General features: G+C 39.4%; 1 protein-coding gene across 10 annotated transcripts in view; it reads left to right on the top strand.

Moving 5' to 3' along the window:
• The window catches only part of PHF20 (PHD finger protein 20), a 168,145-nt gene that overhangs the window by 52,941 nt on the left and 91,236 nt on the right, over positions 1-23,968 (top strand). For all 10 annotated transcript variants that reach the window (XR_011647319.1, XR_011647320.1, XM_004482410.5 and 7 more), the window contains 4 exons: positions 7,385-7,556; positions 8,706-8,790; positions 16,989-17,068; positions 20,285-20,669. Coding sequence is in view for 8 of the 10 variants with exons in the window: in XM_004482410.5 (XP_004482467.1) it covers positions 7,385-7,556; positions 8,706-8,790; positions 16,989-17,068; positions 20,285-20,669 (722 nt within the window). In the remaining 2 variants the exon portion in view is untranslated. The remainder of the gene's footprint in view (positions 1-7,384; positions 7,557-8,705; positions 8,791-16,988; positions 17,069-20,284; positions 20,670-23,968) is intronic.

Raw genomic sequence — 23,968 nt, forward strand, 5'->3', positions numbered from 1 at the left:
GGTGTGTGGTGGGGTCCTTCATTCTTTTGCAAATGGAGATCCAATTTTCCAGCATCATTTGTTAAAGAAATTATTCTTTCCCAATTGAGTGATCTTTGCCCCCTAACCAAAAATCAGTTGACCATAGATGTGAAGGTTGATTTTTTTTTTTTTTTAAAGATTTATTTTATTCTTTTCTCCCCCACCCTCACTGTTTTGCCCTTGCTGTCTGCTCTCTGTGTGTTCTTTGTGTCTGTTTATCTTCTCTTTAGGTGGCACCAAGAACTGATCCTGGGTCCTTCCGGAGTAGGAGAGAGGCATTCAATCTCTTGCGCCACCTCAGCTCCCTGGTCTGCTGCTTCTCTTATTGGTCTCTTTTTGTTGTGTCATCTTGCTGTCCCAGCTCTCTGGGCAGGCCAGCACTCCTGTGTGAGCCAGCACTCGTGCGTGGGCCAGCACTCTGCGTGCGACAGCTCTCCGCTTGGGCCAGCTTGCTGTGTGGAATAGCTTGCCTTCATCAGAAGCCCTGGGAATCGAACCCCAGACCTCCCGTATGGTAGACGGGAGCCCAGTTGCTTGAGTCACATCCACTTCCATTCATTCCTTTTTATAACTGAATAATATTACTTTGTGTATACCTCATTTTTTGAATCCATTCATCTGTTGGTGGACACTTGTGTTACTTCCATCTTTCGGCAATTGGTGTAACTATGAACAACAGTGTGCAAATAGCTCTTTGAGTTCTTGTTTTCGATTCTTTTGGGTATATACCTAAAAATGGGATTGCTGGGTCATGTGGTAATTCTATACTTAATTTTCTGAGGAACTGCCAAACTGTTTTCACAATGATTACCATTGTACATTCCCACCAACAATGAATGAGTGTTCCTATTTCTTGATATCCTCTCCAACACTTGCTATTTTCTGTTTTTTTAAATAGTAGCCCTTGTAGAGCATGAGATGGTGAGTTGTAGTTTTTGATTTGCATTTCTCTAATGGCTAATGATGTTGAACATCTTTTCATGTGCTTTTTGGCCATTTGTATATCTTCTTTGGAAAAACGTCGATTCAAGAGTTTTACCTGTTTTTTTAATTGAGTTGTTTGTCTTTTTGTTGTTGAATTAGAGGATTTCTTTTTATATTCTGGATATTAAACCCTTGTCAGATACGTGGTTTTCAAAAATTTTTTTTTCTTATTCTGTAGGTTGTCTTTTTTATTTTCACGGTAAAGTTTTTTTACCAAAGTCTTTGTGACGAAGTCCCATTAACCTATTTTTTTTGTTTTGTTGCTTGTGCTTTGGCTGTAAAGAAACCATTGCGGGAAACGGACTTTGGCCCAGTGGTTAGGGCGTCCGTCTACCACATGGGAGGCCCGCGGTTCAAGCCCCGGGCCTCCTTGACCCACGTGGAGCTGGCCCATGCGCAGTGCTGATGCGCGCAAGGAGTGCCGTGCCACACAGGGGTGTCCCCCGTGTAGGGGTGTCCCCCGTGTAGGGGTGTCCCCCGCGTAGGGAAGCCCCACGCGCAAGGGGTGCACCCATAAGGAGAGCCGCCCAGCGCGAAGGAGGGAGCAGCCTGCCGAGGAATGGCGCCGCCCACACTTCCCGTGTCGCTGACGACAACAGAAGCGGACAAAGAAACAAGACGCAGCAAAAAGACACAGAAAACAGACAACCGGGGGAGGGGAGGGGAATAAAAATAAATCTTAAAAAAAAAAAAAAAAGAAACCATTGCCTACCACAAAGTCTTGAAGATGTTTCTTCTTTTTTTCCTAGGAGTTTTATAGCTCTGGTTCTTATATTTAGATCTTTGATCTGTTTTGAGTTAATTTTTGTACATGATGTGAGGTAGGGGTGTACTTTGAGTCTTTTGCATATGGATATCCAGTTTTCCTAGCACCATTTGTTGAGGAGACCATTCTTTCCCCATTGAGTGAACCCTTCTTAAAATCAGTTTGGGGAAATGGATGTGGCTCAAGTGATTGGGCTCCTGTCTATCATATGGTGGGTCCTGGTTTGATTACCGGGGCCTCCTGGTGAAAAGCAAGCTGGTTGGCCCATGCGGTACAGAGAGCTGGTGCAACAAGATGATGCAACCAAAAATGAGACACAGAGGAGAGACACTGAGAGATACAACAAACCAGGGAACTGAGGTGTCTTGGGTGATTGAATGCCTCTCTCCAATGTTGGAAGGTCCCAGGATCGGTTCCCGGTGCCTCCTAAAGAGAAGATGAGAAGACAAGCAGACACAGAAGAACGTGCAGTAAATGGACATAGAGAGCAGATACCTAGCACGTGCTGGTGGTGGTGGGGGGATAAAAAAAAATCAGTAGCATTTATTTCTGAATGCTCAGTTTGCTTCCTTTGATCTATTTGTTTCTCATTGTACCAGTACTATGCTGTTTCGATTTCTATGGTTCTAAGTTTTTAAATTGGGAAGTGTGAGTCCTCTAATTTTGTTCTTTTTCAAGAGGTTTTTGGTTATTCTGGGTCCTTTGTACTTCCATGTGAAATTTTTTTTTTTAAAGATTTATTTTTTATTTATTTCTCTCCTTTCCCCCCTTCCCTCCAGTTGTCCGCTCTCTCTGTCCATTCGCTGTGTGTTCTCCTGTGTCTGCTTTATTCTTGTCAGCAGCACTGGGAATCTGCGTGTCTTTTTTGTTGCATCATCTTGCTGTGTCAGCTCTCCATATGTGCGCGCCACTCCGGGGCAGGTTGCACTTTCTTTTGCGCTGGGCGGCTCTCCTTATGGGGCGTACTCTTTGCTCATGGGGCTCCCCTATGCGGGGGGCACCCCTGTGTGGCATGGCACTCCTTGCGTGCATCAGCACTGCACATGGGCCAGCTCCACACGGGTCAAGGAGGCCCAGGGTTTGAACCACGGACCTCCCATGTGGCAGGTGGACGCCCTATCCTTTGGGCCAAGTCCGCTTCTCTAGAATTGATATCTTAATCGTTTTAATCTTCCATTCTATGAACTTGGAATATCTTTCCTTTCATTTAGGTCTTTTAAAAATTTCTTTCAGAAATGTTCTGTAGTTTTCTATATACTAGTCCTTTACTTCCTTATTTAAATTTGATTCTTTTAATTGTTATGTAAATAAAATTTTTTTCTTAATTTCCTCTTAAGATTGTTTATTACTAGTATATATAAACTCTGTTTTTTGCATGTTGATCTTATAACCTGACACTTCACTTAATTTATTACCTCTTGTAGTTTTTTTGTGAAATTTTCAGGATTTTCTATATATAAGATCATGTCATCTGCAAAAAAGGAAAGTTTTACTTCTTCCTTTTCAATTTGGATGGCTTTTTTTTTTGTCCCATTGCTCTGGCTAGAATTTCCAGTACAATGTCGAATAACAGTGGTGACAGTAGGCATTCTTGTTTTGTTCCTGACCTTAGGTGGAAAGCTTTCCACTTTTCACCATTGAGTATGTTGTTAGCTATGGGTTTTTCATATATGCCTTTTGTCATGTTAAGGAAGTTTCCATTATTCCTAGTTTTCTGAGTGTTTTTATCGAGAAGGTGTGTTGGATTTTATCTCATGAGTTTTCCTCATTAATTGAGATGATCATGTGGTTTTTTTCCTTCATTATCTTAATGTGTAGTGTATTACATTAATTGATTTTCTTATGTTAAACCACCCTTGCATGCCTGGGCTAAATCACACGTAATCATGAGGTAATTTTTAAAATGTGCTGTTTGATTTGGTTTGCTTGTATTTTAATTACTATTCATGTAGTTATTGATTAATGTTTGGCAATTAAACAACTTTTGAAAATGTTAATTTAAAAGTTACTTTTACTCACACAAGATGTATGTGACAAAGTCTTCATAAAAATTCAAACTATGAGCGAAACTAAAATCTTTTGACCATTTCTAATCCCTATCCCATCCCCAGAAATTTTATTATCAATTTGGTGTTTTTCATTTCCTCCTGTTGGTTAATATTTCCATTGGTTAGAAATGTGACTCCCAGCTGCAGTATTCTTTTGGAAGTTAGAGTCACTAATGACTGTTAGTTACCTGTTGAAGCTGGAAATTCTTCTCCCCTTTGTTGCCTATAGAGGTTCTATTTATGTCCCCTCTTTTGTCAGTCTTGCCTCATCTTCTCCATTTCCTTTTATCGTTGTCTAAATATAAGTTGAACCAGATACTATTGCTATTTTTTAAGGGTAAAAAGCAGTTGAATATCAGCGGTTTCCTGTGTTTCAACCTAATAGGTTTTTATTGTTTTTATTATTTTTTTATTGAGGTCCTGGTGCCTGGGGGTTGAACCCCAGACATCATATGTGGGAAGCCGGCCCTCAACCACTGAGCTACACCGGCTCTCCTGACCTAATCGTTTTAAAGCTTCATTGGTTATGTGCCTAGTTCTCCACAAGGGCAAGGACCAGAGAACATGTCTTTATAATCCCTTCTAAGACGTGGAATTGACTGATCAGACCAAAGACACTTAAATAAAGTCCTGTTTTGACTGATGAAGCTGAGCTGTCCCTAAGGCAGCCAGCAATTGTGTGTTACCCAGTTGATCTTTAAGAAAGTCTTTAATGTCCCCTTTTCTCAGAAATGCAGTTGGAAAACTTTGATCCCTCCCATGAGGGACTTGTATAATTGTCTCACTTTAGGGAAGTGGGGAGGGCCATGTCTTCCTTAGGAAACCTTTCTGACCCCTTGGTTACTGTTGAGCCTCCAGAAAAGGTTTGTTTAGGTCTGCCCATGGTCAGAAAAGTTTTTTGAGCATGAGAGATACTTCGGGCTAGTTGAGGAGGAGGCGGTCTTGCAGACCTCAAGTGTGCAATGGAATTCCTGGCCAAATATTCTGGAGTTGATTTTGTGGATTCAGACTTCCCATACTTTTTGAAGGCACTGGCCAGTAAAAATTACAAAAGAATTTTGGGGTTTATCCTGAGTGTGCCACCTTTTTATTTTGCCAAATAAGGATAGTTAGAATAATTATCTATTATATACTTTTTAGAGTTAATACATGGTCATGGTGCAACATTCAAAACATACAAAAGGATATACATTGAATAAAATAAGTCTCATACTTCCTCTCCAGTTCCCTAACTATCCAGTTCCCTTCCCAAGAGGCAAACCGGGTTGCTTGATCATCCTTCCAGGGATAGCCCACGAATTTACCATCAGGTATGAATGTATTGGTTCTCTCCCCTCCCTCACATAAATGTTAGTGCATTCAAATAACGTTATACATCTTGGTTTTTGTTTTTTACCCCACTTACCTTATGAGGTCTTTTATTTTTAATGGTTGCATAATATTAGTAAGGGCATTAAAAACAATTACTATTTTTTAATTTTAAAAAGTATATTTAAACAACCAAAAAGTTAGAAAGAATGTGAGTTCAGTATGAAGAACAGATCTGTAAATTAAGTCAATTTAGATCTATGAGAAATAAATTCTCTGCTTTTGCCCAAAGATCTAAGTTTGAAAACTATTGGTAGAGATAGCAAACCATTAAATAAAGGGCTTTGAATAGGAGTGTTAGGACAGATTGTGCTATTTTAGGGAGGTTCACTAGTTTCTGGTAGGCTGGATGAATGAGACGGCAAGAGACATAATTGAGATATCTGCGTCTTTTTCCTCATTTTGTGGAGATGAATGGATTTTGGGAATCATTTCTTATCTCCTACAATTGTACTACTCAATTATTCAGATCACATAATTAGCCAGTCTTCTGTCAAGATATCTTTTATTTATAGCAGCTGTGTTTCCTTTGAATTGGAGCAGGGAGACTAGTTTCAGGGCTGTTTATTCCTACTGTTAATATCTTACTCTATGCATAGCACCATGAAGAATTTTGGAAAGTGCTGTGTGAGGAATGCTCACATGAAGTGATGGGGGCCTGAACTTAGGGAATGACTAAAACTGGAAAGGGTAGCTGGGGTCTGAGAACCTTGGGATTGAAGAATTGCCAAGACACATGACCTACCACTTTTGGGGAGGAATAGGAGGAGCAGACTTCATTTACTGAACATTTGTTGGGTGACCAGCATATGCAAAGGTAGGATAACACCTAGTTACTACTCCGGAGGATAATAGTATATAGTTAAAGAGGACACACTGTATAAAGCTGTTCATTTATTGTGACAGCCCTGTATAAGATGCTGGATACAAGAAAGGAAGGAAATAGTGCAAATCCAAGTTGAAGGGAGAAAATATAGGTAGAATCTGAACTTTCTCATTCCAGAATATCATCCTGATCAATACAGTGTATTATAAAGGAACAGTTATATACCGTATTTATTTTTCTTTATTTTTTAACCTTTGATTTATTTTTGGAATGAACAATACGTTTACGTGGCTGAAAAAATTTTTTTAAGGTATACTGCACAAGTCTCCCTCCCACTTTTTCTCCCTGATACCCAATTCCCCTCTTGTATTAGTCAGGTTTCAATGACTGAAACAGAAACCAATTTGGGTGTTTTAACCACAAAGTGATTTAAAATAGAGAATTGGGTGTTTAAACAAAATTGTCAGAAGGGCTGAGAGGAGTGGGATTTAGAGTGGATACTGCCCCTAGATTATGAATTTCAAGTGCCCACTATTGGAACTGTAATCTGGATATCAGGAGGTCACTGCCACCCTCAACACTGTTGATACCTGCCAAGATAGTAGCTAGACGTTGGATCCTTGCCACTGCAGTCTAACAGCATCCTCAGACCACAGCATTAACATCATGAGAGTTTATTAAAAATCCATATTCTTAATTTCTAGCTCAACCTATTGAATCAGAATCTGTATTTTGTCAAGATCCCCTGGTGATTTGCTTGTACATGGAAGTTTGAGAGTTCCTGCACTGGAGCATGGGGCCTGGTTGTCCACCACAGTTCCCTCCAAACCTTTGGTCTCCATGACCTTGATTGCCAATTTTAAGGGAATCAGGGAAATGTAGTTCTTTGTTTTTCAATCTGTCAGTCTAGAAGGAGGGTGTAATGGAGGTTGGAAGAGCCCATATACTGAACCGACCACATTTTCCCACAAGTAACCACTGTTGTTAGTTTCTTGTGTATCCTTCCAGATTTTTATTTTTTAGGAGGTACTGAGATTGCACCCGGTACTCCATACATGGGAAGCAGGTGCTCAAGTCACTGAGCTACACCACCTCCCCTGCAGTCATTTTAATTTATCGGCACTTGTAAAATATAATGTAGTTGTTAAATGTTTGCTTCCTGCCTCCTCTGTGCTCAGGTCTTTTGTATATTACCACATTAACCCAGAGTATAACCCAGTGTGCTGATACTGTATCATGGGGCCGCTAAATGGCAAATCATTATTTAGTACTTTGATAGCCTGCTTCTTTGGAAAGAGGCTTGGAAATGTATCATTTTGGATATCTTGGGTGGGATATTAAAGGCATTTCAATTTTTTTTTCCTGACTCAGGTATCCAGCTCACATAGAAGACATTGATTACGAAGAAGGAAAAGTACTCATCCATTTCAAACGCTGGAACCATCGTTATGATGAGTGGTTCTGTTGGGACAGCCCGTATTTACGCCCTTTAGAGAAAATACAGTTGAGAAAAGAGGGCTTACATGAAGAGGAAGGATCTTCTGTAAGTATGATATCTGGGAATTTCTGTAATGAGCTGGGTTTTACTCATTGGGCAGATCTAGCCTTTGATCTTCAGTGTGCAGTAGCAGTTGGAGACCAGCCCCATATAGGCTTGTATTTGCAACCCTGAGATCTCCAAGGCATCTGGGGCTCTCGAAGAATCCCAGTTTTCATATGTTCAGATTGATGTGCCAGTTCATAAACAAACTTGGTTGAAACTGCATTGATGATGGATGGGTACTTTGTATCATTTATATCATGTATCCCCAACTTCTGGAAGAGGGCCTGTATTACAGTCTTGCCATTGCTGATGACTGATGATTTATTTAAACAGTCATTCCATGTGAGGCACTTTTTGATAGCCTAATGTTCAGTATCTTTTATAAGCCCTCAAAGAGCTTGGAATTGATTGTATCCATTTTTGTTTTCCAAATTTCAATACTTTGCCTGGAGCTTTTATGGACTTAGAATAAAGTATGAAGTATTAGTTTTGGATTTTTCAAGGAGGCATTGAAACATCTTTAGTAGATCTGCTGTCTTTGGAACTGATTCTGTTTTCCAGTTTTAACCCACATCAGAGAACTTGAACTCCTGCTACTCCCCCCCACCTGTCCAATTTAGGATAAGGTTTAAGATATCTCTTCTCAACTTTGATGGATCAGTATTCATTCTATAATATTTATCAATGTAAACCATGTGCTGGGTAGTCTATAGGCTGCTGGGAAAACAGTATAAAAATATTAAAGGCTAATGGGTGCTTTTCTTGGAGAAAGGCCCTTTGGCAGTATGGGTGGCACTAGGTGGTATTAATTCTACTTTCTTTAAAATGATGTAGCTTCATTCCTTCCAGTTGTATGCTGGGTATTCCTATTGGTCCTGAGCTCTTAAACTTGCTTTCAATCCTTGACAGAGTAGGATTATCATCAGTGCTGGGCTGTACCTACCCAGACCTCCTTGGCCAGTGGGGCCTGTGTCCCTGCCCTCTTATTTTGACTCCCAGTGCTCAACAGCAGAAACATCTTGCTCCATCCCAGTAGCCATCTCCTCTTCCCACTCTCTTGTCAAACCCAGCCTCCTTTATGAGTTCTGGTATAGTGTATATCCTATAACATTGAATTTGTAACAGCATCTTTTATTTTATGTTTTTTAGGAATTTCAAATAAACGAGCAGGTCCTTGCTTGCTGGTCTGATTGTCGTTTTTACCCAGCCAAAGTCACTGCTGTTAACAAGGATGGTAAGGCATTTGAGTTGTAGTTTTTACTCATGGCTTATGGGGGAGAGATGGTCATAGAGTTCAGTAGTATATTTCCAGAATGTACTTATTGCATAGGAATCCTCTTTCTCCAAATTAATAACTGTGTCAGGAGGTAGGAAGAGATTATAAATGGAGAGGAAGCTGCATAATGAGGAGTGTTTAGCTCTTACCCACCTAGGTTTTGGTCACTGTCTTTTCTAGAACAGTCACCATTCATCTTTCACTCTGCTTGGAAATGTGCAGGTTCTTGTTGTCGAGGAGTTCTAATATAATTGGTGAAATACATTCCTAATATTCCATTTACTTATTTGTGAATAGCTTAGAAATGAACACTGACAAACGTTTCTTAAAACTGTGCTTTGTGGATGGAAGATGACTGAGGGTGGTTTGTAGCGTCAGAGTTGCTAGTGAAAATTGGGTGCTGGGATTTAGAACATGGTTTGGAGGTGCCTTTGCCAGATTTTAGAACATTTGAAGAGACAGAACAGGGAGGTTGACTAATAAAGAGCCTCATTTTGCTACTTCTAGGGGCAGATGGAGGGTTATAAAGATAATATGTGTGGTCAGAATCCAGGCACTCAGAAAACGACTCTGGGACTGAGAAACGTCTTTTTTTTTTTTAACCTTTTCTACCAGGACAATTTGTGATATGTTCATGATCTCTGAAGTAAATGTTTAGGGCATTCAGACCTCTTGCTGCTACTGTTAGGGGTGACTTTGGGGCCAAATTTATTCAATAAAATCATTCAAATATTTAGCACTGTGCTAAGTGTTGGACCTTGGGCAGACCAAGACATTTTGTCTGAAATGGTTAAAAATGAACATACATTTGCTTGTGGCAGAAATTTCATTTTCTCTATTGCTGCATTTACTCCCACCTTACCAGCTGTTAGACTGTGAAACAAAGATACACCAGATGAGGGCTGTCCTTGAAAGAATCTTTCGGCTCAAGCCTCCAAAGCAAGTTTATATATTGAGTTGTCTAAGTAGTTACTGTTTCTGCATTTATGGTTGACTCATTCCTTTAGGATAGCCCCTTATTCCTGATTCCCTAAATTATTTTTAGAAGCTTGTGCTCAGATGATTATCCATGTTATTGCTTTTCATATGTATTACATTAATCTAAAAAACTTACTTTAAAGGAAAGCTTATGTGTTACTAAATTGCCTCACATCTTTTTAGTAGATGCATACTTTTTCAGATTCTTATTTTCAAGATTAATACATTTTTTCTGTTTTGGTTGGCTTTTGAAATCATATGATATGAAATACAGGGCTCTTCATGTACATAGATATGTCCTGGAGAGTATACTATATTGATTTATGCTGTTTGAGTCATATTTTTCCCCTGAATAATATTAATTGGAGGTGTGCTCCCTTGAAGAAATAACTGTCCTTTTGAATCAGATGAATGTTTCAGATGGTAACATATGGTAACTTTATAGATAATGGAGGAGATAGCAGAAAGGAAGGAACATTTCTCTTGTTCCAGTATTGCCCTGGGATCCCATAAGTAGGGGTGGGGGAGAAAGGGGAGGCAGGAGATTGGGTGACGGAGGTGGCAAAGGAGGGTCACATTGAGGAGGAGGCGTTTTGGGATCCCTGGTTGCTGTCTCATAGAGGGTTGGAGAGTGTCTTGATTGAGGCAGTGAAGGCATAGGAACCTTATAATTTTATCTACTATCTAATTGCATCTACTGTCTGCAGAGTCCAGAGCTTGGCATCATGGATTAAAACATAAAAAAGAACCATAGTTCAGGGCTAAAATAGAGCTGCTTCATCCAGCCACCAGGAAGAGGCAGGGCAAGAACAGGATAGTACAAATCATAAGGGGGCTGGAGAGGTTCTCACTGCAGTTACTGGAATTTATGTGTTAGATGGGTTCTGAAAACCTTGAAATCGTTGTTTAAAGACTCAAAGCCATTGATCACATTATTGGCCATAGTTAATTAGGGTTTTAAAATATCTTTTTAGGGAAGCAGATTTGGCCCAAGGGTAGGGTGTCTGCCTACCACATGGGAGGTCCGCGGTTCAAACCCCGTGCCTCATTGACCTGTGTGGAGCTGGCCTGTGTGCAGTCCTGATGGGTGCAAGGAGTGCCGTGCCACGCAGGGGTGTCCCCCGCATAGGGGAGCCCCATGCGCAAGGAGTGCGCCCCGTAAAGAGAGCCACCCAGTGCGAAAGACAGTGTAGCCTGCTCGAGAATGGCGCTGCACACACAGAGAGCTGACATAAGATGACGCAACAAAAAGAAACACAGATTCCTGGTGCCAATGATAAGGATAGAAGCGATCACAAAAAAACGCACAGCAAATGGACACAGAGAGCAGACAACTGGGGCGGGGGAAGGGGAGAGAAATAAACCTTAAAAAAAAGAGAAAATCTTTTAAAACTGGAACAACTAGAGCTGTGCAAGATGTTCAAAAAGTTTCTTTCAGGTTACGTTTCCCCCATGAGCTAAAATTATAGGGGGGAGAGTCTTGTAGGCAGTGGTTGTCCTTAAAACGATTAATTGCTGCTCTGTATATTGGTTCTTTAGGCTCAGAATTCTGCCCAACGAAGCTAAATTGTGGTTAATGGAAGGACATTGAAAATGAATGAAGATTTCTGCCAAAATCTGTTTCCCCAAAGTGCTTGGGTTTGAAATTCTGTTATTATACTGCTACCCTTACCAATTATTAAGATTAATTGGTAGAGGGAGGAAAGGATCTGGGGAAGAGAAGTCCTGAAATGGAAAGTTAATGAAACAGGTTGTTAGTAGAACAGGTTGGGTGGTATTATTGCCACATTGTGGATTGGGATGAACAGCTAGGCTTTGTGAGAGCCCAAATCTGTGCCTGGTTTTGAGATGAAGATACTGAATCTTAGTTCTGTTCTTAGAGTTAGACTTATCCATGGGAGCCAGTGAGCAGTTTCTACTTCATTGTGGTTCATTTCAGTTTGCAGGATTGTACTCTTTTTTTTGCTGGTGTTTTTCTGCCCTGCCTCAGTTTCATCTGTAACAGGAAGCTCCACAGCTTAATGGTACTGTGAGGAGAATCTCTGCTGGCAAGATGTTCCTTTTATTTCCTGTAAAAAAGGCCACTTCTGTCTTGTTAATGCTGCTTAGAGGAGGCCAGGGATATAGTGAAGTCATACCCAGTAGGTTCATCTTCAGAATGCTTGGTCTGCTTTCCTTTCTACTCTTAAGTTCCTTGGTGGATTAGATAAGGCCTCTGGCCACTAACTGAGCAGGCGGGGGCTCTAGCCAGAGTGGGGGGGGTGGGCAGTGGCAGTCAGAAGTCCGGCATGATTAATTCAAAACTAAACAGGAACTTTAAGGTCTCTTAAGGGAGTTAACACTTGGAAAATGGGGAGGACAATGTCTTATTATTTAGCCCTTTTCACCTGGAATGGCTTTCTATCAGTGGGAATTAAACATCATTTAGTGTGAAGGCAGCCACCCTAGTAGTCTTGTTAGACTCCCTCTCTATTGGAGTAAAAGACAGGGTGTCTGCTTTCAGGGAGTCTTTGTTAAGAAACCGGCTTTGGTGAGTTGACCGTAGCTCCTTGCTGGAACTGCTTAGCTCCCATTTTTACAAGGGGGATGGCCGAGCCGTTTGTCTGGCAGGGCCTTGTACTTCTAGTAGCAGACCATTTTGTTGGGCATTGCAGAATTTGGGGAAACTAAAAGTAGTTTAGTGTTTATAACAGTCTGGAATTGTTCCTTCCTGGTGACCTGTGGTTCTTGAGTCGGGTGGGCCTCATCCCTTCACCTTAAAAATATACTTATTCTTTGGTCTTGTGTCTTGCACCTATGGCATCCCCATTCAGTCTTTTTGGGCCAGTTCCTGAAGTCTGCATTTGCAACAGGCTTCTATGGAAATGGTTTCATTTCTAAAGTCTGACTGAAGCAGTTCCTATTTTTTTGTTTTCTTCATGCTGTAACTGATCCTACATTTGAAATGTGGGCAGATTTGGCACTGTGTGAACAGCTTTGCATAGAGATAAAATGAAGATTTAGACCCACACATGCAGGTGCTTGACACTTATCTTCTATGTCTGGGGGAGGGGGTTGATGTTTCCCTTTTATAGTGACTTGGTGGATAATAATAATTAGAATCACTTATTGCCCAATGCTCTGTGACAGGCCCTATGCTAGGCAATTTTCATATCTTATCTCATTTAGTTTTCACACAAACATGTAAAAGTTATTGTCATCAACCCTTTCCTCATTTTACAGATGAAAAAATAAGCTCAAAGGGAATGTAACATGCTTGAGGTTACAGGGCACATAAACTGTCAAGCTGGGATCTCAACAGAGGTCAGTGGCCTCTGAACCTCCAGAACTGCAATTCCCACAGTACCAGACTCACTGGAGAGGGAGCGCAGGCAGGGTTTTCTTGAGACAGCAGGAGTTATGAATTAGGTGCAGGTGCTCACTAGTAGGGGGGAAAAGTGCCTGATATGATGTGTAGGTGTAGGTGGTTAGCAGGTTCTGGTTAACAGGTACTGGTCCCAGCTTCTGGTCCCAGCTGCTGCTTGGTGATTGCAGGCTCTTCACTGCCCTGGTTGTAGAGTCATTTGGGCAATTAGAAATGGAAGAAGGAATTGGAATAAGTGAGCATTTTTGGAAATGGTTGACTACAGAACCTATGTCCACTATATAAGATTGGTAAGAAGAAAAGACATGGGGGAGGGAGAGGCATGCCTGCCAACATGTGCCCACCCCATGAGGCACATCTCTAGAAACCTCTGGACTTTGAGAAACCATTAGAAAATCTTTGAATCTCCCATCTTGACATCCTAGAATTCTTTCTGGAAAATGACTGGCATGAAGAAGGGACCCTGAAGTCACAGTTGTGATAGATTTCAAGAGCAACAGAAATCTATCCTATCCAGTGTCACTTATGTATTCCTATAGTCTTAGAGAAGTTGAATTTGCTATACCTCTTTTGTTCCTATAAAATAGCTCTTGCAGTCTGATATGTTGAGTGCCTAACCCTCAGAGGTGCAAGTCCAGCAAGCTTTGTTTTACATGGCATGGGTCCTTCAGAGAGCCTGAGGCAGGTAGCACTTCTGTCAAGTTAGAAGAGATACAACAGGATGCACTTATTTTGAGCTTGGTCATTCACATATTATTTATTTAATAGATTACATGTTTGTGACCACAGGAGAGCTTTATTATTAGCTGCATATGGGGGGATTCCATGAGAAGACATTCTTTTAGTTATACATGAAACCATTAAAGTAGATTTGGGGGCCTCTCTTGAGACATGGGTATAGGCCACTACTGTGGAGTGTGTCCTGTTCCCTTTAATCCATTGAAGCCCAGTTAGGCTGCAGATTAGCATGATCAAGGGAGAAAGTTTCAAGGCAATCCCCTGTAGTCATTTGGAAATAAAAAGGGTCAGGACCAGGATATTGCAATCTAAGGACAGTGGCCCTTCAGCCATCATTTGGGTCATTTTGGGGTGGCCAGTGGTGCTCAGGGTCTGTGGTTTGGATGTAGGCTGAGGGATTTGGGGAATCGGCAGTGTGGGCTGGTGGTAGAATAATTGATTGGATGTTAGCAGATTGGCTTGAGTTTAATCCTAGCTCTGTCTCAGACTTACTAGGGAACTGAGGTACACCTTTTTATCTACAGAATGCTTCCAGAGCCTGCCATCAGGAGTGAACATCAAAATTTACCTCAAATAGCTGAAAATGTTGGACTGTTGGGTAGCATTATTTAAAGTTGTCCTTTTGGATGCTGGATAATGTCTTTCAGAATGACCGTTTTTGTGTTGATGATACTGGTGCTCACTTTCTTTGTTGATAAAATAGTTAAAAGTATAGACTTAAGTAGCTAGAGGGCACACTTTTATTTTTAAGATTCCATAAGAACTGGATTGTGACCAGAACTGCTCCATGGTTGCTTGAAGAGAAGTCTGTTTAGAATTCCATAGCATTGCTTATCATTACTCCTTTGCTTGGCAACATGCTCCCAGTGTAGGGAGGGAAGGACAGGAACCAGGGCTTTGTAGCTACTAGTAAGTTGTTGCTGAACTGCCTTATGCAGAATTGTTTGTGTTCATTTCTAGGCTTCTTTTATCAGTAGCCTGCCATTAATTGCTGGTGTTTTAACCAACCAAAAATAATTGTATATCCTTATGTTTTATTTGCTAATCAGATTCTTTCTGCATTGGTGCCACCTGTGACAATCACCTGTATTTTGTAATTACCAGGAGTAATGGTGAGCAGGTAATTAGTAGTTGTCCATAGTAGTGGTTTTCGGACTTTAGTGTGTATCAGAATCACCTGGAGAGCTTGTTAAAACACACATTTCCTGGACCCACTCTCAAGAGTTTCTGAGTCAGTATATCTGGGGTGGGGCTGGTAACTTGCATTTCTGACAAGTTCCCAGGAACTTGCTCCTGGTTTATAGTGAGCCAGGTACTGTGTGTGTGAGAAACTGGTGTGAGGTGTGGTCTCAGGCCTTGGGGAGCCTGCCCTCCTCTGAGTTGAGATCTGTATTTACATGAAGTTAGACCTAAATGTGTGAGGCTTTGCTGGGCCAAATAAGTCTGAGAAGTTCAGAGAAGGGAGAAATCTCCAGTGGTTAGAAAGTCAGTAAGCTTTTATAAGACTGTTGTGGTCATTTGATGTGGATGTTTAAGGATCAGAAGATTTGGGTAAGCCAAGCAGGTGAGAGGCACGTTCTGAGAAGGGAAATACTGATAAATATATGTGAAGGGAGAAGTGTCACAAGACAGCTTCTGTGGATGACATGTAGCTAGTCATTTAGAGTTGATGGGTGTCGTATGGTGGTAATGAGAAATAAGGTTTGGAAAATAATTGGGCACAGATTGTGTTGGATTTTGAGTATTACAGAAGGGAGGCTTTTAGACTTTATTCATTAGAGGTGGCAAGCCATTGACAGGGGCCCTATTTAGGACCAAGGAGTGCTGGGGTAGGGGAGAAAAGGAGAATGAAGTAACCAGCCAGGAGGTCTTATCTTCCTTGTCGAGCTCTTCTGCTCCCAGCCCTCAGGGATTTTTCTTTTTCCTTCCATATTGAGTGGGAAATTGATCCTGAAAACTGATCGTATGTTCACTGGTAATCTTGACAAGGTTAAATATGATTCTTTTTTTTTTTTTTTTACTAATCCTTGGACCAAATTTATACATATATATTTATACATGGGATAGATGGACTATAAGGTGCAAATGTTTGAAAACTGTGGTTTGAGGCAACTAATGAGAATTTTTATTGTTGGATGCCTTATTTTGGAAGTTAGAATTATTTGGATTCCCAGTTTTAGTTTTCTAGCAGGGAGCGATCCTTGTTGAACACTTTTTTCTAATGGAATAAAACTGATGATGTAAAAGGTAGCATTTCTAATGTCTCTAATTTTAAATATTGTAACATTTGAACATAATTCATATGGATTTTGAGATTGTTACTGTTCTCTAAAAACATACCTTTAGCAAAATGATAATGTTTTGTTTAAACTTTAAAAGATATTACTGAAAGTACTGAAATATACATCTCAATGTGATTACAAGGAGAAATGTTAGATTGTAAATATTGTAACAGAATAAAAATTTAAAAAAAATCCATGGTACTACACTACACAAATAGTGAACTCTAAGTTAAACCATGGACGTTAGTTAATAGTACAATTATAAAAATGAGCTATCATCAGTTGTAACAAATGTTCCACACCTATGCAAGCTGTTAGTAGTATATGGGAATCCTGTATTTTATTCATGATTGCTCTGTAAACTCACAACTTCTCTAATAAAGAAAAAAAAAAAGATGCTACTACCCATAAACTCATGAAATAAGGATTAAATTATCAAATTTAATTCACCAAGGAATAAATTTGTATTATCTCACATTCTTGTTTTACTGCCCTTTGCTCTTGGTCTACATTCAGTGCAAGATTTTTTTTATTTTAATGAAGCACCATAAAAATGAGGATTTTAAAATAGATTCGATCTGTATAGAAAAAAAACTTAATATGGTAATTTTAACTAAGAAATGAAAGCAAGTATACTATTATCTTGAGCAAAAATAAGACAATGTAATTCTTAAATATTTTTTTAACTCCCGTAAGTTTATTTAGTGGTTGGAGTTCCCTTGACTTTATACTTTGAAAAGTTGCTGCTTTCATTAAACTGCAAGTTGAAATCATGATGTCTTCTTGAATTTTAGGTACTTACACTGTGAAATTTTATGATGGAGTAGTTCAGACTGTCAAACATATTCATGTCAAAGCTTTTTCCAAAGATCAGGTGAGAAACATGGTTTTGTATTTTGTGGTATGAATAATGCTAACATTGTAGTTTTATTTCTCAAATAAAGACATTACATTTGTTTATGATGGCAAAAGTCTTATTTCCTCCATCTTACACAATTTCATCTGAAAGTAATTCACAAGTTTTCAGAAATTGTAAAATTTATCTCTTTGCCATTTCCTTTTAACTCAAATTCTTTTTACTCAAAAAAACCAAATACTTATATACCATTGCCCGTTATCTGTTTTCCTCATCTTTTTTTTCCAAAAGTGTGTGGGGTTATTTTTTTTCTGTGTCTCTGAGCTCTGCACCCAGGATAGTCGCCCATCCTGGGGAACTTGTTGAAATGTTTGAGGAGACCAGAACATGATTTTTCTTCATCTAACTTTGTCCTTCAGCTAAAGACCATGACTACTAGGTGGTTTGCAGAGCTACTGTGTGGTGTGTGTTTAGCAGCCACTTGCTCCAGAGTTGCTGGGTTGAAAATGTTTTATCCTATTGTCCCAGTTACCATGTAAGTACATGCCCAAGCATGTGGCCAGATTTTTGATACTGGAAGTACGGTCCACACAGATATGGGCCATATAAAAGTGTTACCTACTTTCTTTATGACTCCCCCTTTTCCCCACCAGTCATTTTCATGTTTATATTTTATTGAACTAGTTGAGGGGAAAATAGAGAACAAAATTTGGATATTGGTGTTTTTAAAATTTTTGATTGTTACTGATTTTAGCTGTTGAGACAGTTAAGGCAAGTTAGTAAGCGATTTTATAACTGAGGCATCATAACTGGTTACTTACCTATTTGGTAGTTTTTGATGTGACAGTATTTGGTGATCCTGTGACCTATTCTTGTGATGATCAAAGGCTTCTACTTAACACAGATTTTAGTAAATTCTTCTGTATATGCGTTTAGCAATTGCAAAGGATGATATAGAAAAGCAGCCTCAAGAATGTTTTTGTCTTTTGCTGTTTTTCCCCTTCAGAAAATTGACACAATTACAAACCTTTGGCCCTGAAGGTGTTTCACTCTTTAATCATTTATCCTTTAGGCATCTAAAGAACTGTACAGAGCTCTAGAAAGTTATTTTGACCTTAAAGTTGGAAATTTTTCTTAGGTTTGTGGAAAAAGTTAATGTAGCTAGAAGCCTGAATTATGAGCTTCATCAGAATTGGCAGATTGTTTCCAGAACCTCTTCAAATGGAAATCTAGGGCTCCAGATAACAATCATTTATGCATTTACTCATGTTCTTCACTCAATAAATTGATAGCACTTACGGTGCTTTGACTTGGAGGGAACATCTTCATTGGATGCTTCAGTTCCCAATTCCCAGCTGCTTTCAAGTGTCTCACCTTGTCTCATCTCAGACTTAACAGGTTATCAAGCATAGGCCTGTGGCTCCTGGATTTTTTTTTTCTTTCTTTCTTTTTTCAAGGGGTTGTGGTGGTTTGTCTGACTTATTGAATCTCTCCATCTCTAAGAATCTATGATTCTTCTGTAATGGCCACTTACAATGAAAAACTTAAAAAAGCTAACATGAAATTAAAAAAATAAAAACAAATGAAAAAGATAAAACTTAACATGGACAATTTTTAAGTTTTTTTCATATGGTAACAGAATAAATTGAGATTTTTTTCCTTTAGGACCACACTACCCTAAATGTTTTGGTAATCTATATTTTGGTAACATATATATATGTATTTTTTAAGTTATAAAAACAATACATTTTTACTGTAGAAAGTTTGGAAAATATATAAAGACACAAAGAAAGGGAAAACTATAATCCCATCAACCAGATAAAATTGTGTGCACATCCTTTTGTATTTTTGTTAAACGTGTGTGTGTGTATTACTTTTCAAAACTGGGATCATCTGGTGTATTGCTATTCTGTATTTCTTTTCTTTGGACAAAATAGTGTTTTCCCAGTTTCCTAACTATTGTATGAGAATATGGTTTTTAATGGCTACATTGTATTCTATAGTTTGTTTTCAACCATAGTTTGTGAAACCAGTTCTCTAGTGGGTCATTAAGACTGTTTGTAAATATGGGTGCATAAGCTAGATTAATCTGTTAGGAAATTTCACTTCTAGGAATTCATCTTAGTTCAGAGGTAAAAACTTTTAAGTCTTTTGACCCAAATTGCTAGGGCACCTCCCACCCCTACTTCCCTCTTCTGGAAAAGTGGTTTCAGTTTGTAATTTTAGCAGTGTCTCAGAGTATCTGTTCTCAAACTGGACTGCTTTCAGAATAATTTTTGAGATTTTAAAAAATATTTCCTTTTAGGCTCTAACCCCAAAGACTCTTCCTGTTTTCATTTTTCCTTGTGGGACAAATTAAATGTGCACTTTTTGTGTATTTAGATATTTCTTCCTGTTTCTCGCAAAAAATCTGTTAATGTACCTACTAGCTGTGTTGAGTACTAGGGATCACATGTGAAAATGATGTGGTGGTCCCTGCTCTTCTCTTCCCTTGGAGGAGAGATGCATGTACAAATAAACTTAATTGTAGTTTAGGAAATTCCACAGCTTTCAGAGCTGGCTTTGTCACAACAGGATACATGAATTTTAAGATGAATTTTAAAGAAAGTAACTTAGGAGAAAAGAAACTGAGACACAGTACTTCCTTCCAGTGGTAGAAAATTTAGATTTGCTTAGTAGGTGAACTTGCTGGATTAAGAATAATAGGCTTTACCGAGTAGAGGAAGCAGAGACCCTGGTTTTGAATTGGATAATCTTTTTAGCTTTCCTTTTCAGCGTCCAATGACTAGTTTGATTTCTCTACATAGGGTATCAGGATATTCTGGCAAACTTGGCCAGGCCTCTGAAATACCCTGAGCCCGGATAGTCCTAGGGGCAATGAGAAGAATGGGGCATGAATGCATTTTCTTTGAAAGCCTTTGTCAGAAAGATTGCCTTCCAGAAAAGATAGTTATTTGTCCCCTTAATTATTTTCTAGTGACTTATTAAGGGAGATGACTCAATCTGTCTCAGAAGGAATTATCAAGGCAATTGTTTTCTTGAAGCATAGAATTGGTTCTCAAAACTCACAGTATGGGTGGTGGTTGTGATCAGTGGTACTTAATAGTATGTGACCTTGACCTGGCATATGTTCTCTCTTACTTGCTTTGTCTTCATAAATTTGTAAAAATCCTCCTGATTTTATATTCACAAGTAATCACAAAGTGTGTTTCATCGCTATTTTGCTCATTTTAGAATATTGTGGGTAATGCTAGGCCTAAAGAAACAGATCACAAAAGTCTGTCACCTCCTGATAAACGAGAGAAGTTTAAAGAGCAGAGAAAAGCCACAGTCAATGTGAAGAAAGGCAAAGAGGACAAAGCTTTAAAGACGGAAAAGCGACCCAAGCAGCCTGATAAAGAAGGAAAATTACCTGGCTCTGAAAAGGGGAAGGTGTCAGAGAAAAGCCTTCCCAAGAACGAGAAGGAAGATAAGGAGAACATTTCAGAAAATGACAGGGAGTACCCTGGAGATGGCCAAGTGGATAAGAAACCTGAGAATGACATTGTGAAGAGTCCACAAGAAAACTTGAGGGAGCCTAAAAGAAAACGAGGCAGACCCCCTTCCATAGCTCCTACTGGTGAGTTTCCTAAGTGGGCTCTCTGCAATGGGCAATGCCAGAGTGTTCTTCTATGGCCCTTTGTGGTTTTTTATAACTTCTGTACTTCAATCCTTCCTTTTTGTGACTGATTTTGAATCATCTTGTGATCTGAAAACACATTATGTCTGCGGACCTGAATTTTAAGTGAGGCATGTTACTAGACAAATATAAGTTGGGAAGCTTGTCTGTGCCTGAGCTTCTGGGTGTTAGATAACTGTCCACTAGATACTTCAGCTTTTTTGAGAAATACAGCCTCTTGGTTCTTGAGTTTAATAAGCTAAGTTCTTTAGTTCGTGCCTGTTCAAATGATTCCAGTTGAAGTAAGCTTAATAGAACCTAAGCTCTGAAGTTTTAATGAGGCAGACATAAAAGAGGAAAGGAGAAGTAAATAAGGTGTGAACATCCATGTTGAAGGTGGCAGGGCCAAAGGAACACTGGAGCTAGAGAGGCCTGGGTGCCTTGTGAAACTGAGCTCTTTGCAGGGTAATTGTTCATTGGAAGTGTTCACAGTTTAAATAAAAAGCTGAGATGGTTAATTGGTTAAGAGTCAAGGTGGGAGGGTATAAATTTAGGAAAGAATGCACAAATTATTTAAAAATTAAAATTTGGAATTCTTCTAGAATAATCAAGAACAAAACAAATCCTGAATTCTTTTCTAAGCCAAATACTCATTCTCCATCTTGGTTTGAGGACCCGAAGAGCTCCAGGGTGTCTGTATTGAACTATGCCCGTGGCTATATTGCAGTAGTCTTCAGACATTTTGCTTGCATTATCCCTTCCGTGTAATGAATATTGAAAAACCATGAATCCCCTAGCGCATTTTAAACTGGTGTCTGATTTTTTTCCATAAGTTTAAATTGCTGCAAAAGATATATTTTTAAACATTAAATGTGACATAAAATATATTTTTGTCCAAACTGTGGTACTACAGATTTTGCTTATTCATTGTTGCTTTAAAATGTAGACTGCAAAACCAGTCCTCTCTATCCAACCCATCTACATCAGACTTAATTCTGTGGAATAAAGTGTACTTTAATTGACTTCAAATAATTGTGTTAGTACTCACTCCCAGTAGACAACTTTCTTACATCTTAATTCTAATTCTAAGATTGGAAAATTAGATAGTAGATTTGTTTGTCCCCAAATGGGAAAGGACCCCTCTCCCTTCCCTAAGTGGTTGTAATGGGGTTTTGTGCTCAAGAGCTGAGCATGCTGGAATTATCCCTTTATTTAAGGTCTAGACCTGCGCTGTCCAATATGGTAGCCATAAACCCCATGTGGCTATTAAGCACTTGAAATGTGGCCAGTCTGAATTGAGATATGTTGTAAGTGTAAAATACACACTGGAGTTCAAATACTTTGTACAAAAAGAGACTTAAAATATCTTAATTTTTGTATTGATTGCATGTTGAAATTATGATTTTGTATGTATTAGGTTAAATACAATATATTAAAATTTCACTTTTTTTTCCCTTAACATGACTAATAAAATTTTAAAATTATGTGTGTAGCTTAGATTTGTGGCTCTCATAATATTTCTGTAGGACAGCACTGGCCTAAATTCCCTGGCTTTCCAGTGGGGTTCGGGGAGAGAATGAAGCCTGATGCCCAAGGCCTCCACAATCTGTGATGAATTGACTTCTCTTCTGTGCATTGAGAATGGTACTGGTTATTTACCACCCTGGGAGAGTTGAGAAAATATCTGCTCTTTTTCAAATGAGGAACCCCATTTGAGAAAGGCTGGAGGTTTTAACTCACTGGGCAGTCACTATATTAAGATGTGGGATGAGTGGAGGTAGTGGAGGTAGTGGAAGTGTGCCTCTTTTTTTTTTTTTAAATGTACTGGGACCTGGGGATTGAACCCAGGACCTGTTTGTGGGAAGCTGGCACTCAGCCACTGAGCCACAGGGGATTCTCTGAGTTGGTTTTTTCTTTTGTTTACCTATTTTTGTTTTTGTTTTCAGAAGGCACTGGGAACCGAACCCGGGACCTCCCATGAGGGAGGTGGAAGCTCAACCACTTGAGCCATATCCACTCCCTGGAGGTGTGCCTTTTGATACAAAGTAGGAGAGAGTTGATATGAAAAGAGAGATGGAATATGCAAACTAGTAGAATTATAATGTGTCCTCAGCTCAGTTTAGGAAAGACTGTGTATAGGAATTGAATATTTAGAAATGGATTCCTTTTAACTATTCATGCCCTGTTTGTACCCTCTGGAAAGTATGTACTTGGGGTAGTTTTACCCCAGTTTTGCAGACTGCTTCTGTGGTGTCACATGACTTCCCTCAGATTTAAAAAAAAGGGGACTTTGATTTTATTGCTTTTATTTTGTGAGTGTAGGATTTTATACCAGATAAGATAAACTAATAGAGAAAGGGTGTTTTCCAAGCTTACTGTTTAACTCTTGCCCAAGTTTTTTGTTAAAAATACAGATTCAGCCCTGCCTCAGTCTTCCCAAATCAGTATCTGTGGGGCAGGGCCTGGGAATGCAAATTATTAATAAATTTCCTCAGGTGATTCTTGCTCTAAAAGGAGTTTGGGAAATAATCTGTAGTCAGTCTTGGTTTGTATATAGTATCAAAGGGAAGAAGCCTTGCCAGATAACTTGTATATAGTTCATGTCCTCTTAAAAATTTGCTTGGAATAAGTTCATTGACTTGGTGGAGCCTTGAGCTCCTGGATTTTATAGACCTGATTGGAACAGAATCTGAGCTGTTTAGAGAGGGTTGTTTAGTATTTGCATTTAATTTGGAATGTGTGTGATCTCCCAAGTTTCCACACTTGGAACAAAATGTTGGCATACTGGGAAGATCAGGCTTCGAAAGAGCCAAGAAAGTGGGTTCAACCTTTCCATCAGGCTTACCTTCTCAGAGGTCAGCCCTGTCACTTATTCTGCATTTGACCTAGCAGATCTGAAGCTAGGTCTTCGATGAGTCTTCTCTCTACCCCCTTCCCTTCTCCTTTCCCTCTCATTCACTTCCATTCCTCCTCCCTCTTCCTCTTTCTTCATTTTCCCCTTCCTTTCTTTCCTCCTTCCTTTTCTTCAGACCCCTTAGCCCTGCCATCTGCCCAAGCTTCTTAGGTTCTTTTCTTTCGTTCTTTCTTCTTTCTCCCTTTTAGATTCTCATCTTTCTGATTGGGGAGAGCTTGTTAAGTGTTAGATTTAAAAACAAAGGGTGAGTACTGTCCAGGAGTTTAGCACCTTCTCTACTAAATATGCCAGAGCTGGATTTGTTAGGGATCAGCAGCTGTGCCTGGAGCATTGCCTATCAAATAGC

The sequence above is a fragment of the Dasypus novemcinctus genome, chromosome 24, assembly GCF_030445035.2.
Source record: "Dasypus novemcinctus isolate mDasNov1 chromosome 24, mDasNov1.1.hap2, whole genome shotgun sequence".
In the NCBI taxonomy this organism is placed as follows: domain Eukaryota; kingdom Metazoa; phylum Chordata; class Mammalia; order Cingulata; family Dasypodidae; genus Dasypus; species Dasypus novemcinctus.